The 15,000-nt window shown below is 42.9% G+C and overlaps 1 protein-coding gene across 2 annotated transcripts in view; it reads right to left on the bottom strand.

The window, feature by feature from the left end:
• Window positions 1–1,455: 1,455 nt before the first annotated feature.
• Window positions 1,456–15,000, bottom strand: part of thrab (thyroid hormone receptor alpha b) — a 162,503-nt gene continuing 148,958 nt past the window's right edge. For both annotated transcript variants that reach the window (XM_083556619.1, XM_083556618.1), the window contains exons 8-11: window positions 12,949–13,154; window positions 6,132–6,278; window positions 4,271–4,529; window positions 1,456–3,828 (exon numbers count right to left, since the gene is read on the bottom strand). In XM_083556619.1, the coding sequence (XP_083412745.1) occupies window positions 3,578–3,828; window positions 4,271–4,529; window positions 6,132–6,278; window positions 12,949–13,154 (863 nt within the window). In that variant the 3' untranslated portion in view covers window positions 1,456–3,577. The remainder of the gene's footprint in view (window positions 3,829–4,270; window positions 4,530–6,131; window positions 6,279–12,948; window positions 13,155–15,000) is intronic.

Here is a 15,000-nt window from a genome sequence, read left to right as displayed (position 1 = left end):
TTGGTTTCTCTCGCGTTTCAGGTGGGAATCCGATGAGAGTGGGCGGAGCAACCCGGACCGTTGGACATATCCTAGAAGCCTTTCCTGGGTTCGCATTCGCTCGGCAGTGGGGTGTGGGTGTATTCAACTCTCAATCTTGTCTCATAAGTGGGAGGGGCTTATAAACTAGTTGTGGGAGGAGGAACATTTGAAGCAAAAGTATGAGGTATAAGCGATTTTTTTGTTTTGTGGAGTTGAAACATGGTGGTGGTAGCTGTAATACTGAGAGGTTTCTGAGGAGGCGTAGCTTCGGGTACACCTCGCCACACTTGTATATTCTAGTTATATATTTGTATGAATAAATGATGGTAGGAAGAGTCTGGTTGGCAAACCCTGCTGTTCTTTGAGTATCGATGCCAATATGAGTCATGATCGTGCCCACTTACGTGTCATTCGCAAACTACTCCGAGCACAAAGTTTTGTTCTTTCGACTTCATTTCCTTTAATCGAATCCGTAATTCGCCGCTCGAATTTACAACGCGACGGCGCTCGCTCGTTCCTTTCTTTTCTTCTTCTTCAAAAAGAAAAAAAAACCTCTCCTCTCCTCTTGCGTTCAATTTCCGCTCGAGTCGGCGTCCATTTACAACGGAATGAAAAAACAAACTGAGGACTTCCATATTTCCCATGTGTCAGTTGGTCCCACTTAGTTATATATAAAAATAAAGTAGAAATTAAAACCCCGTAACACGAAAATGGTTGTCCTCTGTTGTCCTCTCAGCCTGGTTTCGAGTGAGGATGAGGATCAGGAACGTGGATAGGAGGAGGATGAGGATAAGGATGAGGAATGGTCGGCCCTCCTGTCTACAGTGGTATTCGGACCAGAGCGAGAGCCGGGTCAGTGTGTTGGTTTTAGACCGAGGGACGTCTTTGTGTTCCTGCTCATGAATACATCAGTGTGTTCAAGAATGTGTGTGTGTGTGTGTGTGTGTGTGTGTGTGTGAGAGGAGGAGGCTGAGGTAGCTGCTCTCTGTTCAGAGGTGAGGTAGAGCCTGTCAGCACAGAGGCAGTTGTGGAGCCACAGCCAGAGGTGTGCCCGAACTGAGGTACAAAGCAAAATAACAATTCAACAACAATACCATAAAACAGCCAGTTCATCACGTCGCTAACCTGCCTGCTCTGTCTACACTTATCCGTGTGTGTGTGTGTGTGTGTGTGTGTGTGTGTGTGTGTATGTGTGTGTGTGTGTGTGTGTATGTGTGTATGTATGTCACACCCAGAGCAACAGCAACGTATGTGCCTAGACAGGGAGAAAATGGAGATGGTTTCAGAGCAACAGCACTGCTGTGCATACAGTAATGAGGCTTTCTGAGGCTTCTGAGGTGTGTATGTATGTGTGTGGGCGTGTATATATATATATATATATATATATATATATATATATATATATATATATATATATATATATATATATGTATGTGTGTGTGCGTGTGTTTGTGTGTGTGTGTGTGTGTGTGTGTGTGTGTGTGTGTGTGTGTGTGTGTGTGTGCGTGCGTGTGCATGGTCTGGGAGGAACATAATACTATTCAGTTTTTTTTTTTATTAGCCTGATTTATGTGAGCCTGATTTTATTCCCGGGTTTGTGAGCTTCTCTTTTACCACAGCGAGTTACGCCGGATGAGATTCAGTAGGCTAGCTAGCAACCAGGGTATTCAAAAGTATCAGAACACCCAGCTTTTCCAAACATATGTTGTTTTTTCCAAAATGTTACCTCACGTTTGCCTTTGGATGCCTTTGGATGCCTTTGGATGCTGGCATGAAATTTTCCCGTCACTTGAACTAGGAGACCTTTTAATGCTTTTTATGGATTGTGAGTGGAAGAGTGGAAGGTTGAGTGGCCTGATCTACCTGACTTTACCAAAACCCTTTTGGCTGTATGAAATCTCACAAATCTCCACAAGAACACTCTGAAATCTTGTAAAACATCTTCCCAGACGGTTATTCTAACAGCAAATATAGATTAAATGTGGCCTAGACTGGAAGTTTGTATTTCTTACAAAACACAAAAAAACCCTAAAAGCTAGAAACACTAGCAATGTAAGCACGGTCCTGGCCTGGAATCCTGGCCCTGATCCTTCCTCGATATTACTCAACTACAGACTTGTGTGAGACATTGTACATAGACATTGTATATGTTTCTACCCACCTCAGAAAACACATTTAACTACTTCTTTTTTTCTCAAAACAGCAACAAAACCCTAGCTGAAGGTGAACCACAGCAGCCCTGACCAGGCGGTTACTAAGGATGAATGAACACTGTATGTTCATGCTAATCAGGGGGGGTATATGTGCATTCCATAAGTTTTACATCTGATTGCTTGCTTGTAAGTAAAAAGAAGTCGCCTCAGATGTCTTGTGAAACCTTTCTGACAGGAATGCAACATCAAACAAACAAAAAGGACGAATAAAGTGCCTTGTTGCTTATCTGCTCATTTGCTCATCATGTTAAATCATCTTTTTTTTAAACAAGCTTTTGAGGAAGAAGAAGGTCAGGAGTTCAAATCCTAGCACGGCCAAGCTGCCTCAACTGGGCCCCTGAGCAAGGCCTCTTGCTGTGTAAATGAGATCATTGTAAAATATTCTGGATACGACTCTAAAAAGCATCGGTTCTATGAACCCGGGCCATGACCAGGCAGAACCACAAACTGGCACCTCCTGCCTGTGATTCTTCTCTAAAGTGGTCTACATCCAGGTGAACAAATAAATATGTGTCCATACTTTAAAACCATCTCAAAATCCATTCAGAAAAATACAATTTCACTAATCATTTTTTCCTCCCAGCCGGCACACGGGGCTCATTAGTATCAGTGAAATGAGGTCTGTTCGAGTCTTGCTACGACACCGCTGCTACGCCGGTCTGTTCACTGCGCGTGTATACAAGAGAAAGAAAAAAAGAACAAGAAAGACACCGACGGTCCTCACAAAGTGGTAACAGAACGAAATGGCGTGAACACTGGCTAATACAAATCTAGCGCCGGATTAGCGCCTTGTTTTTGTACACGCCCTGTCCAACAGAGCTGCTCTGAGTAGCTGGTGTGAAAGTAGTGTGTGGGTGTGTTTGTGTGTGTTGAAGTGTTCTGACTTGAGGTTAGACATGTATATGTGTGTGTGTGTGAGGATGTATTTGTGTCCATAGCTGCTAAGGTTCAGTCTCAGGTAGATCAATGTAAGACGTAGCGCAGAGACAGAAGGGCCACGTGTAAATCGGCTGTCAGAGAAAAAAAAAACTAAAAAGTGGGAGGGGTTAAACACTCCGTAAAAAGCGAAAAAAAGAATAAATAGCTATTTCAAAAAACATCGAAGGAGAACACGAGCCCCGGAGAAGGTCCTGATGCCGCCTCTGGCTCTGCCATCATGCTGCTGGTGCGTTTGACGCGTGGGAAGGTGGATGAGGTTTGGACTGTGGACCAGGACTGTGTAACTCGATGTGGTTCAAAGGACGGAGATGGTCAGGTGTGTAAGTTTAAAAAGCAAAACATATATATATATATATATATATATATATATATATATATTTAGTCACTATTCCTTTCTAGCTCCATCACACTTCCTGGTCCTCGAAGACCTCGAGGAAGAGAGGAGGGAACAGCTCCGTGGGACACTCCACCTTCATGTGCAGGAACCGGCTGGCGTGGCATGCCCCGATCATGCGCAGGTCCGTCACCTTCATCAGCAGCTTGGGCCAGAAGTGGGGAATGTTGTGCTTGCGATAGTTGATGTAGTGCTCGAACGCCAGCAGGTACGTCTCCTGGCACTTCTCAATTTTCTCCATGCACGTCAAACCTGAGCGGTCTGGAACGATGAAGACCACGTATATATATAAATACACACTGATCAGGGATAACATGGGCATGATGGGCATGGGCACCCTGACTACACAGCCCCATATGCAACAAACTGTGATGCACTGTGTATTTTGACACCTTTCTTTTTATCTGTGTGTATATATATATATATATACATTTATTTATTTTTTATATTAAAAAAATACTTTAATTGATCCCACAAAGAAACTGTTATGATTATTGAATCATGCAGATGAAAATGAACATACTTTCTATAAAGTTAGTAGATATTCCCTGCTGAATAGATGGTTTTGGTATGGTTTTAATGGAATGGTTTAAACATTGCCTTCAAGTTTGGCGAAAAACCACACAGTAGGGTGTCCCAAAACTTTTGCCTGTATAGTGTATATTTGTAAGTTATTCTCGGATTTCACAGTTTGGCGTTGTACCTGAGCTCATGAGCAGCACGGCCTGCAGCAGCGCCACCTCTGTGTCGTCCAGGTTAAACTGTGCGAGGCACTTCCCCAGGTCGAAGATGGCATCGGAGACCACGCCCAGGCCGCCGTTCTTCAACTGCTCCCTCTTCACGGCCATCTCTCCGTTCAGCGTCAGAGTCTCGCTCTCGGGGTCGTACCTCACCGCCGCCCTCAGAGACATGATCTCCATACAGCAGCCCTTCAGCAGGATGATCTGGTCCTCACAAGGCAGCTACACACATAAACACACATTTCAATTGTTTAGTAATTGAATTTTTGTAACACCAGAATTCACACAGCATTATATTTTTAATGATCTACTCCTCTTTAATAGATACTAACGCTCTTATGGCTGAATGTAACGTATGTATGGCATATGACAGGATATATATTGTTTTAATGGGTTCATTTGGTATGAAATACACGATGTGGAAGATCTGAGAGACAGTAAGGGTTGTCTCAGAGGTCGAGATGTTGAGTAAAGAGTGGTAAGTGCAGGAGTGTGTGCTGGAGTGTGTATGTTCGGCGTGCAGACAATAACAATATCTTTTACCATACGTGAGCTGTGTAGTCTACAAGCAGGAATGCAGACACGCGCTGGCTAAGGTGTGTGGCTCCAAGGCTAAATATGGACAGCACGCTTCATAGCAAACGCTAATGTAGCGCTACGGAGAAACTTATCGTTTTAAATTCGCTACACATCCATGCGTGAACATCTAACCTCTCTGCTCAAACACAAGTTATTATACATGGCCAAAAGTATTGAGGCACCCTTTTTTTCCCAGCCATATGTGGTTCTTCCACAAGCTGTTAGCACAGAGCCGGAGCTACACAATTGTAGAGGATGCATGATGTTTTCCATTCACTTAAGGAATGCACACAAAGTCAGCTCCATGAAGATATGGAAGATCTCCTGATGTAGAGCTCGGACCTCAACATCCGTGTGATGAATGTAAATGTGACTGCACCCCAGCCTTTCTCTCCTTACCTACATCAGTACCTGACTTTACTAACACTCTTGTGGCTGAATGAACTAACACAAATACCCATGAAATCTAGGGTCCAAGAAGAGTGGAGGTTTCTGGTACAGCAAATGGAGACTAAATGTGGAATGGGATGTTCAAAAAGCATATGCCAAACTTATGGTCCGGTGTCCACAAACTTTTGGCCATGTAGTGTAGGTTGGGGAAGAACCCCTTATGGATGGAAAAGTCAGGTGTCCCAATACATTTGGCCAGGTATGGTGTGTGGGTGGTTCTGTCTGTCTGTCTGTCTGTCTGTCTGTCTGTCTGTCTGTCTGTCTGTCTATCTATCTATCTATCTATCTATCTATCTATCTATCTATCTATCTATCTATCTATCTATTGGGGAGGGTAAGATTCTTTCTTTCTTTCTTTCTTTCTTTCTTTCTTTCTTTCTTTCTTTCTTTCTTTCTTTCTTTCTTTCTTTCTTTCTTTCTTTCTTTCAAAAATATATTTTATAACTAGGTTTGAGAACAGTTATATCCATTAAGTTTATTTTTTTTTCTCATTTATTTTATTTCTGTTTCCCTGACATTAATTACACCTGCTGTGCCAAATGATCCGCCTCCATTCATCCTCTGCAGCATGTTGATGATCTCGTAACGCACAGAACTCTGACAGGAGAAACACTGAGACCTGGAAGTTCCTCGGCTAATTATACAAATACAAACACGGCTGGTTTACACCGCTCCGGGGGAACGCATCAAACTCAGCAGCTGGGCCAAACTTCATCGTTAACATGATCACAGTAGATTTACTCTCACACACACACACACGCACACACGCACGCACACACGCACACACACACACACCTCTGAAAACATGGGCAGTTTTTTGGCAAAGTCGACGACGCGTGTGATGGCTGGCGTGATGATCTTCGTAAACTCACTAAAGGCCTCCAGGTCGACTTTGTCCCCGTCTGACGTTGGGGCTACAGGTGACTGGCCGATGTCTTCAGGCTGTTACACACACACACACACACACACACACACACACACACACACACACACACACACACACACACACACAGACACACACACACATTCACGAGTTATAAAAGTTACAGTCAAACATTAACAACCCACCATCAGCTGATTTATTACTCTTTAATATTCAAATTATTATTCATTATTTTGAAAATTACATTGCGCTTTTTGTCCATTTATAGTTACATTTAATGATATGCAAGAGAGCTCCTGTTCTCACTGACTGGTCTGTTACAGTGACTATAAACCGTTGTGCCTTTACAAAGCACTGACACTGGAGACTCATACGTACAAAAATGAATAAATAAATAAATAAATAAATAAATAAATAAATAAATAAATAAATAAATAATTGTAATCACTGGCAAATTCCCATAAAAGGAATTAATCAAAATTGACATTATTCATAATGTTTATTTAAATTAAACATTAATAATAAGAATTACAATTATCCTTATTATTTTGACAGACCATCTACAAGAAGTGTCTGTTTGAGTCTCTTTAAAATCGGATTTTAGCCGTCACATACTTTCACGTGTTGCCCTGGCGAAATAATCTGCCCTGAGGCCTGATGATGGTCAGAGAGCGCACTGGTCAGAGCTCGCAACCCACATCTGTAGCAAACTGCACAAACTCAAATAAATTCGTGAGAATTTAAAAGTTTTTTTTAACATTTATTATTATTACTCCACACTGCTGGACAGAGGAGAAGAAATTGATTTGGTCTCAATGCTGGACATCGTGAGGAAAGAACAGCCAGAACAGTTCAAAACAGTTGTTATCCTCTTTGATAAACCATTTAAACTTTTTGCGTTTTTTTTTAAATATACATCGTTTTTAATTCCTAGAAAAAAACCTAATGAAAAGAAATAATGCAGCTAAACCTAGAGTCATGTGATGGGGTGAATATCGATGCTTCTGTTAGAGATGATGTATGTGGAGGTGTAGCTGCGGCTACAGTGAAAGGAGATGTGTTGAATTGTGTTAATTGGGTTTCTTGCTTTATTCATTCGTTCTCACTGTATGAGATTCCTGTGTGTGATGCAGCGCTCTGTTTTACTGCGTTTCTCTATATTACTGATGCTTTCTATAGCCGGGGCATCATAATGATGGTATTAAGTGGTGGATTGATTCAGGCAGGACACCGCTGAAAGCACATATTTTTGTCTATTTACTCAATAAAGGCGACAAAATTTCAGTTTTTCAAGGAAATTGACCATCAGAATCAACGTATTCCTTATGATAAGGGAAGTCATTTCTCCCCTGAGGTCCGGTTCGAGTCTAGTCTAGCAGCATAATGGCAGGTCATTGTGTATTGTACTGTAGGAAAAGGTGTAAATCAGGGCCAGGGATTGTTCCTCTCGTTTCCTCAGAGAGCAGTAGGAAGTGATTGATTGCCTGTTTATAGCCGCTGTTTTCGGCTTCAGGAAGGACGAGGAGTCAGAGCGGTAGCGCTTGTGGAAAAAAGAGCAGCGAGGTCCACGCGTCTTTTTTTTCAGAGCAGCGCGGGTCCGTTACGGTTCTTCGAGTTTAATCACGAACGTCCTCGGAGTGATGGATACGACTAGACGGATGATACGCGAGGAGCGGGGTCGACGATCCGGCTGTATGTAGGAAGAGAAAGAGCGATTGTCAGGGATCAGAGGTGGGGAAGAGAGACGGACTGAAGCACGACAGAGACGCCTTTAATCAGCCTCCAGATCTGCAATGGGACGCGAGCCAGCACTGCAGTGGCCACTCCAGCAAGCCACAATTCCCTGCAGGAGCTGCCTGCTAACAGCTGGAGTCAGGCCAGAGCACTGAACCAGCCCCAATACACACACACACACACACACACACACACACACACACACACACATTGTAAGGTTTAGGGTGCAGCCTGTAAAATGAAGTTTGGATATTTATATAAAAACATCATCCACATCCAAACAAGAGAAAGGGCTGCAATTTAAAATGCACTGTATGGACAAAAGTATTGGGACACCTGACGATATTTGATTCTGCTTCAAACTGTTACCACAAAGTTGGAGAACCACATAGGATGATTTTGGATGCGGTTGCATTACATTTTTTCCTTCTCCTGAAATAGGAGACCCAGACATTTACATTTATATCATTGGGCAGAGACCCTTACCCAGAGAGACTTAGGGCCCAGTAGTGGCATCTTAGTGGTGCTGGGATTTGAACTCCTTCCTATATGAACTCCAATGTCTTAAAGACTGTGTTACCACCAATCCTGTTCCAAAAGAAAAGGGAAGTGGTAGTGGATGAGATGCTGGACTTCTGATCAGAAGGTGATGGGTTCAAAGCCCAGAACCTTGAAGCTGCCACTGCGGGGCCCTTAATCAAGGCCCATAACCCCTTAATCTCTCAGTTGTATAACTGAGATAACTGTAAGTCGCTATGGATAAGGGCATTTGCCAAATGGTGTAAATGTAAAAGAAGATCTGCTCTACATGGGGTTTGAAGTGGAACATTCTCCTCCAGAATGAATGTGAACCCTGACTGCAGCCCAGCCCTCCTCACCTCTTCACCTACATCAGTACCTGAGTTTACTAACACCCTCGTATCTAAAAGAATCTCCACAAAATCTAGTGGAACATCTTTTCGGAGGAGTGGAGGATATTATAACAGCAGAATGACACTATATGTGAAATGAGATGTTCAAAAAGCACATAGGAATCTTCTAGTCAGGTGTCCACAAACTTTTGCCAATATAGTGCGATTGTTCTGATTTGTAGCTGTGCTAATCACCCAATCTTCTATCCAATCAGAATGGAGAACACCAGAGAAATGTGGCCACAGGGAGAGGAGGAACTGTGTGTGTGTGTGTGTGTGTGTGTGTGTGTGTGTGTGTGTGTGTGTGTGTGTGTGTGTGTATATGTGTATGGGGAAAGAGAGAGAGAAAAAGGGAATGTATAAAAGACAACGTCGAGCTCAAGGAAAATAAGAAGTAATCGACTTTCTAGCTGCGTAATATGACTGGTGTGATACGAGTTAAAGGTTACAGCATATTAGCGCTGCTCTCCAGTGTTTTGATTTCGTGAAGGTGCTCGTCACCGAGTGTGTGTTTCTGACCTACAATTACAGCACACTTCCATAATCTGATCTGGATTTGTGTTTGGATTGGCCTGAGAGTGTGTGTGTGTCCTACAAATGAGTTTGAGTAAACTTTCACAAGTGTGTGTGTGTGTGTGTGTGTGTGTGTGTGTGTGTGTGTGTGTGTGTGTGTGGATAAGGAGGGGGTGTTCTCACTTTCTTGCGGTCCGTCTTTCCACTCTTTCACCACTAAGCCTTGTCTTTTTTTCAGACTTCACACACACACACGCACACTTGTAAAAGGGAGAGAATTCCCCCCAGGCAAGAGCTTTTAATATTTAACATGTCCCTTCTGTATATGAGAAAAGCAGGAAGTGGATGTTTTTTTTTTTAAAGAAAAAAGTTAAAGATAATGGGAGAGAGTAAGAGACAGACACAGTGACACAGTAAGGCATACAGAGCAGACAGAGAGAAATAATGGCAGACAGAGGGAAAATAAATCAGACTGATAGAGAGACAGACAGACAGACAGACAGGCAGACAGGCAAGAAGACAGGCAGAGAGAACAAGTAAGCTGGACAGACAGAGAGACAGAGAGAGATAGAGAGAGGCAGGTAGATAGGCAGAGAGACTGTAAGGCAGGCAGGCAGACAGAGAGACAGTAAGGCTGACTGACAGAGAGACAGTACGGCAGGCAGACAAACAATGAGACAGTAAGGCTCACTAACAGAGAGACAGTAAGGCAGACAGACAGACAGAGAGACAGAAAGGCAGACAGTAAGACATGCAGACAGACAGAGAGACAGTAAGGCTAACTGACAGAGAGAGACAGTAAAGCTGACTAACAGCGAGACAGTAAGGCAGGCAGGCAGGCTGGCAGACAGACAGACAGACAGACAGACAGACAGGGATATCAGATAGAGATTATTTAGTGTGCTGTGAGCACTGCTATTTTACTCTTGGTGGATCTGAAAAATGTAATGAAAGAGAGACAGACAGACAGAAAAATAGACAATGCACTCAGTCAGAGTGAAATGAGTATTTGTTGTTTTATTACTGATGTATCTGAGTGCAACAAATATTGTATGTGGAAAAAAAAGGAAAGAACCAAAAATCTAAACGGAGGGAGGCACAGACAGACAGAGAGACAGACGGGGCACAGACTTGTCAGTTAGGATGAGCACGAACAATGTACATGAGAAAGACAGAGTGAGAGGAAACACAGATCAGGCAGTCAGTGTGATGTGAAGACAGTTGTTATACTACTGAGTGCAGTATAGATATGAGAAAGAATGCGAGTGAGAGAGCAAATGAAAGAAAAAGGGAAGAAGGGAGAGATAGATAGATAGATAGAGAGAGAGAGAGAGAGAGAGAGAGAGAGAGAGAGAGAGAGAGAGAGAGAGAGAGAGAGAGAGAATGGAGAGAACAGAGCGATAGAGAGAAAACACAGATCAGTCAGATGTTATGAGGTGAACACTCGTTTGGATTGAAAACATGGCTCTGTCCCTTGCTTTTTCTCTCGTTTTTTTTCACCACTTCAAGTGCTCATGTCAAGTTTGGAAAGCCTCAGCAGGTGTCAGAGAGTGTGTGTGTGTGTGTGTGTGTGTGTGTGTGTGTGTGTGTGTGTGTGTGTGTGTGTGTGTGTGTGTGTGAGGATGAACAGCAGGGTGGCCGCATTACAGCCCATGTGAACGGAAACTCAAACTACTGATATCACAGCGTCTTATTTAACTCCCGGAGACCCGTTCTTTCTTTTCAGGTCGCCTGAAAGAGGGATTACGATTTTCTGTTTTTCTCTCTGCACATCTGTCGTTCAGCCTGACTTTTATTCACCGCCTCGTCAGAGACTCAGAGTGAGGTGCAAAATGGAGGCCTGATTTGGTCTGGGTCAGCAAAAGTCATGCGAAAGTGGAGCAGAGTGGCATAATGAGTATTTACACACACACACACACACACACACACACACACACACACTGACAGGAATAATGATGTCATGTCATGTCATTTTCTCCCGCTTATCCGTAATTCGGGTCGCGGGGGCAGCAGTCTAAGCAGACCCCCGCCTTCGACTGCTGCCCAATTCTCACAGCACCGTCCCTTACGGTCCTTCCTGCAGGTGGTGAGCCCACGGGAAGGCGGCCCCACGTCACTCCGACGTCACGGACCTTGATATTTCCCTCGTAAGGGACCCCCAGGAATAATGATAAATAATCTAATTATAAACAGAACCAACATAATGTAAAATACACTATTTATGCAAAAAGTTTGTGGACATCGAACCTTATGATTGGTAGGTGATTTGTGAACATTCTATTCCACAACGAGTCCCCATTTGCTGTAATGATTTGTTTCCACTCTTTTGGGAAGATGTTCTACGACATTTTGTGGAGATTTATGCTCATTCCAAGTAAAATCAGGTATTGAAGTAGATGAGGTGAGGAGGCCTAGGGGTGTTCAACAGGGTTCTACTGTATCTCAAAACGCTATAGAAGGAGATCTTCCACATTCCCAACCACGTGAAGCATATCTTCATGGAGCTGGCTTTGTGCACTGGGGCACTGTCATGACTGTAAGAGGTTTTTGGGAATTCGAAAGACATACCAAACTATTTTATTCCTCCAAAGTTTGAGGAAGGGCCAGATATGGCTGGAAAAATCGGGTGTCCAAATACTTCCGGTCATACTGTGTATCGTTTATATGTTCTGTATGTAGCGTTTTTATATTGTTCTTAATTTATGTACTTTAATAAAAATTGTGATTTTTTTTTTCTTCTCTTTGCAGGGTGGCTTTCACTCCTTTTTCTTGCACTTCAAATTGTGAATAAATTATTAGTCAGTAGCAAATTATACTTTCAGGTATTTAGACTTATAAAGAAGGTTTTTGGGGTTTGTTAGATTGCTTTAGTTTAGTGATTGATCATGTAAATACTAATAAAATTCAAATTTCCAATGGTAATATAGTAACAGGTTCAGTAACAATGACTTTCTTGGTAGGCTACTGTTTAGATACAAGCCGTGTAACAGACACTGTCTTTCATTAAAGCCTGTGTACAGTTCATTAGTTTGAGTGTAGACACCTGCGGCTTATAGACAGTTGTTTTTTTCTTATAGACAGTTTTTTGAGAAGAACCAGCATTTATATGCCACATATAAATCTATTACAGTACAGTCAAATTATTTTCTTTGCACATCCCAGCTTGTTAGGACGTTAGGACCAGAGCCCATGATACAGTGCACCTTGACTCCTCTTGTTAAAAGCCTCTCTAACAGCAGCTTGGCATTTAACCCCCGAACTTCTGGTCATGAAGTCTACTCACTCGGTTTGGGTCGGTTTTGAGGCCATGTCCACGCCAATACGTTTTCTCTCCGTTTTGGTTTTCCGTCTACGCTGTGACGTTTTCGGTCGGTGAAAGCGCACATGTTTAAAAAGAGTAAGAATACAAACGGCAGGCAGAAATGATGCGGGTCAAAGCGCAAACGCGGTACGTGAGAGTTTCCGGATGTTTCGGTCCAGAGACTTTTGACAAAAACGCCGTTTTCAAGATGATCTGGATTAATGAAGACGCAGCCTAAGTCTACACCTTGACTGAGGAGCGTCTGCTTACCAGGAACTTGCGTTTCTGTTTCCAGTGTGAGCCCTGGGCGTTGGTGTGGCGATGAGCCTCTGTCACAAGGCGGATCAGCTCCCACTCTGTCCCCGTGGGCTCGGGCCGGTTCTGCAGGGTCTTCACCATCTCCTCCTTCTTCCTCTTCTCCCGGTTCTCCTCGATGAGACGCCGCTTGGCCACTCGCTTTGCCTCGTCAAGAACCACTGCACACAGAGAGAGAGAGAGAGAGAGAGAGAGAGAGAGAGAGAGAGCGGACGAGCGTCAACGTGTGATTTTGAATTGAAAGTAAACATTAAGAGTATCAGGGATTTTACATGCAACTCAAAGAGAAGTTGTTACATGATGCTGTACTGCTGTGGAAAAGCTGTAGTTCATCTGAGAAGTGATAATGAGGATGGATTTGGACTGTGACTCCAGAAAGTAATAAAAAAAAATGTGGACTAAATCTTTTAGGACATCTGGTCATTAAATTGGACACGCCCCTTAAAATTTAGTCTCCATTCACCCTTATAAAAAGCTCCACTCTTCTGGGGAGATGTTCCACCAGATTTTATGGAGATTAGTGGAGATTCATGAGGTGAGGAGGCGCTCAGCGTTTACATTCGGCACAATAAAAGGTGGAGGGTTGAGGGTCAGAGGATCTACAGCAGGTTTTTGAACCAGCAAAATAAAAAAAACACCAAAGATCGCTCGAAATTGTTTTTATTTAGTGTTTAATCGGAAAGAAAAATTTATTTTTTTATTTATTTCCAGTAGAAATATTTTTTTTTATCATATGACATAATTGTGAAGTGGGTGGAGCTTTTAAATAATATACGACAATCACATGGTGGTTATGATACTAAAATCGTGAAATAAATATTTTTTACTGCTCAACGATAACATTATTTCTAGAGCACATTTCTAAGATGAAGAACAGTTCCTCAGACAGTTCCTACAAAGCTGAAGGCACACAATTGGAAAGGTAAATGTACATTTCTCTTCACTTGAACAAGGAGACCCAAACCTGTTCCAGCATGACAATACCCCTTTTTTCCACGTGGGTTGGAAGATATGGAAGATCTCCTGCTATAGACCTCCAACCCTACTAAACATTTTTGGGATGGATGTGAATGCTGACTGCATCCCAGGCCTCCTCACCTCCTCACCCTACATCAGTACTTGGGTTGAAATGAGCACAAATCTCCACAAAACCAAGTAGGGTCCCAAAGGAGTTGAGGTTCTTATAACAGCAAATGGAGACTAAATGTGGAATGGGATGTTCAAAAAAGAAGCAAATCTCATGTTCAGGTGTCCACAAATATTTGAGCTGATGTAAATGAATTTATATTTGAAAACTCTTCCAGTGCTCGTACTGCCTGTCTATCCTTGTAGCCGCATTTGCACCCCAGATATAACTTTCCAGAGGTGTTAAATAACACTCGGCGTCAAAAACGCCAGAAATAACGAGCAGGAGCAGGAAGACCAGGAAAATGTGCTTCCAATAATAATATCCGAGCAGCATTTTATACATTACTGGATAAAAAAACCCCAAAAAACAACGTATAATATAACTATTATGACTAGAAAAATAAAGGCTGGGGAAAGAGAAGACGAGCTCCCGCGTGCTGTAGACGCGACCGAACAGATCCAGCTGTAGACTCGAGCTCTAAAGACAAGAATCTGGCAGACGCTCAGAGATCCAGAGCAGATCCGGATCCTGACGGAGAACAGAGGCAGTGACTACAGTTGAGAGACAAACGCCAGCAGAAATGACTCGTTCGGAGGTTTCTTTCAGAGCAGAAAGAGTCCCGGAAAAAAGGAAAGACTTCCTTCATAAATCTTCAGGATGTCGTTGTACAGTTCCTTCAGCTGCCCGAGGATGAAAAGTGCTGCGTTCTCTTTGGCAAGATGAAACACGGCATCTGGAGACGTACAACCGTTACACTACGTACAACAGCCTGAGGAGCTGGGGGTCTCGGCGCTTTATGGATTTGTAGGTGAATATGAAGAGATTGTGGAGGGACGATGATGAAATTCAGACTATTATATTTAGCATTTTCCATATGC

The sequence above is a fragment of the Silurus aristotelis genome (assembly GCF_946808225.1).
Source record: "Silurus aristotelis genome assembly, chromosome: 12".
Classification (NCBI taxonomy): Eukaryota; Metazoa; Chordata; class Actinopteri; order Siluriformes; family Siluridae; genus Silurus; species Silurus aristotelis.
The sequence above is the reverse complement of the archived record's forward strand: the minus strand, read 5'-3'. Positions and strand labels throughout refer to the sequence as shown.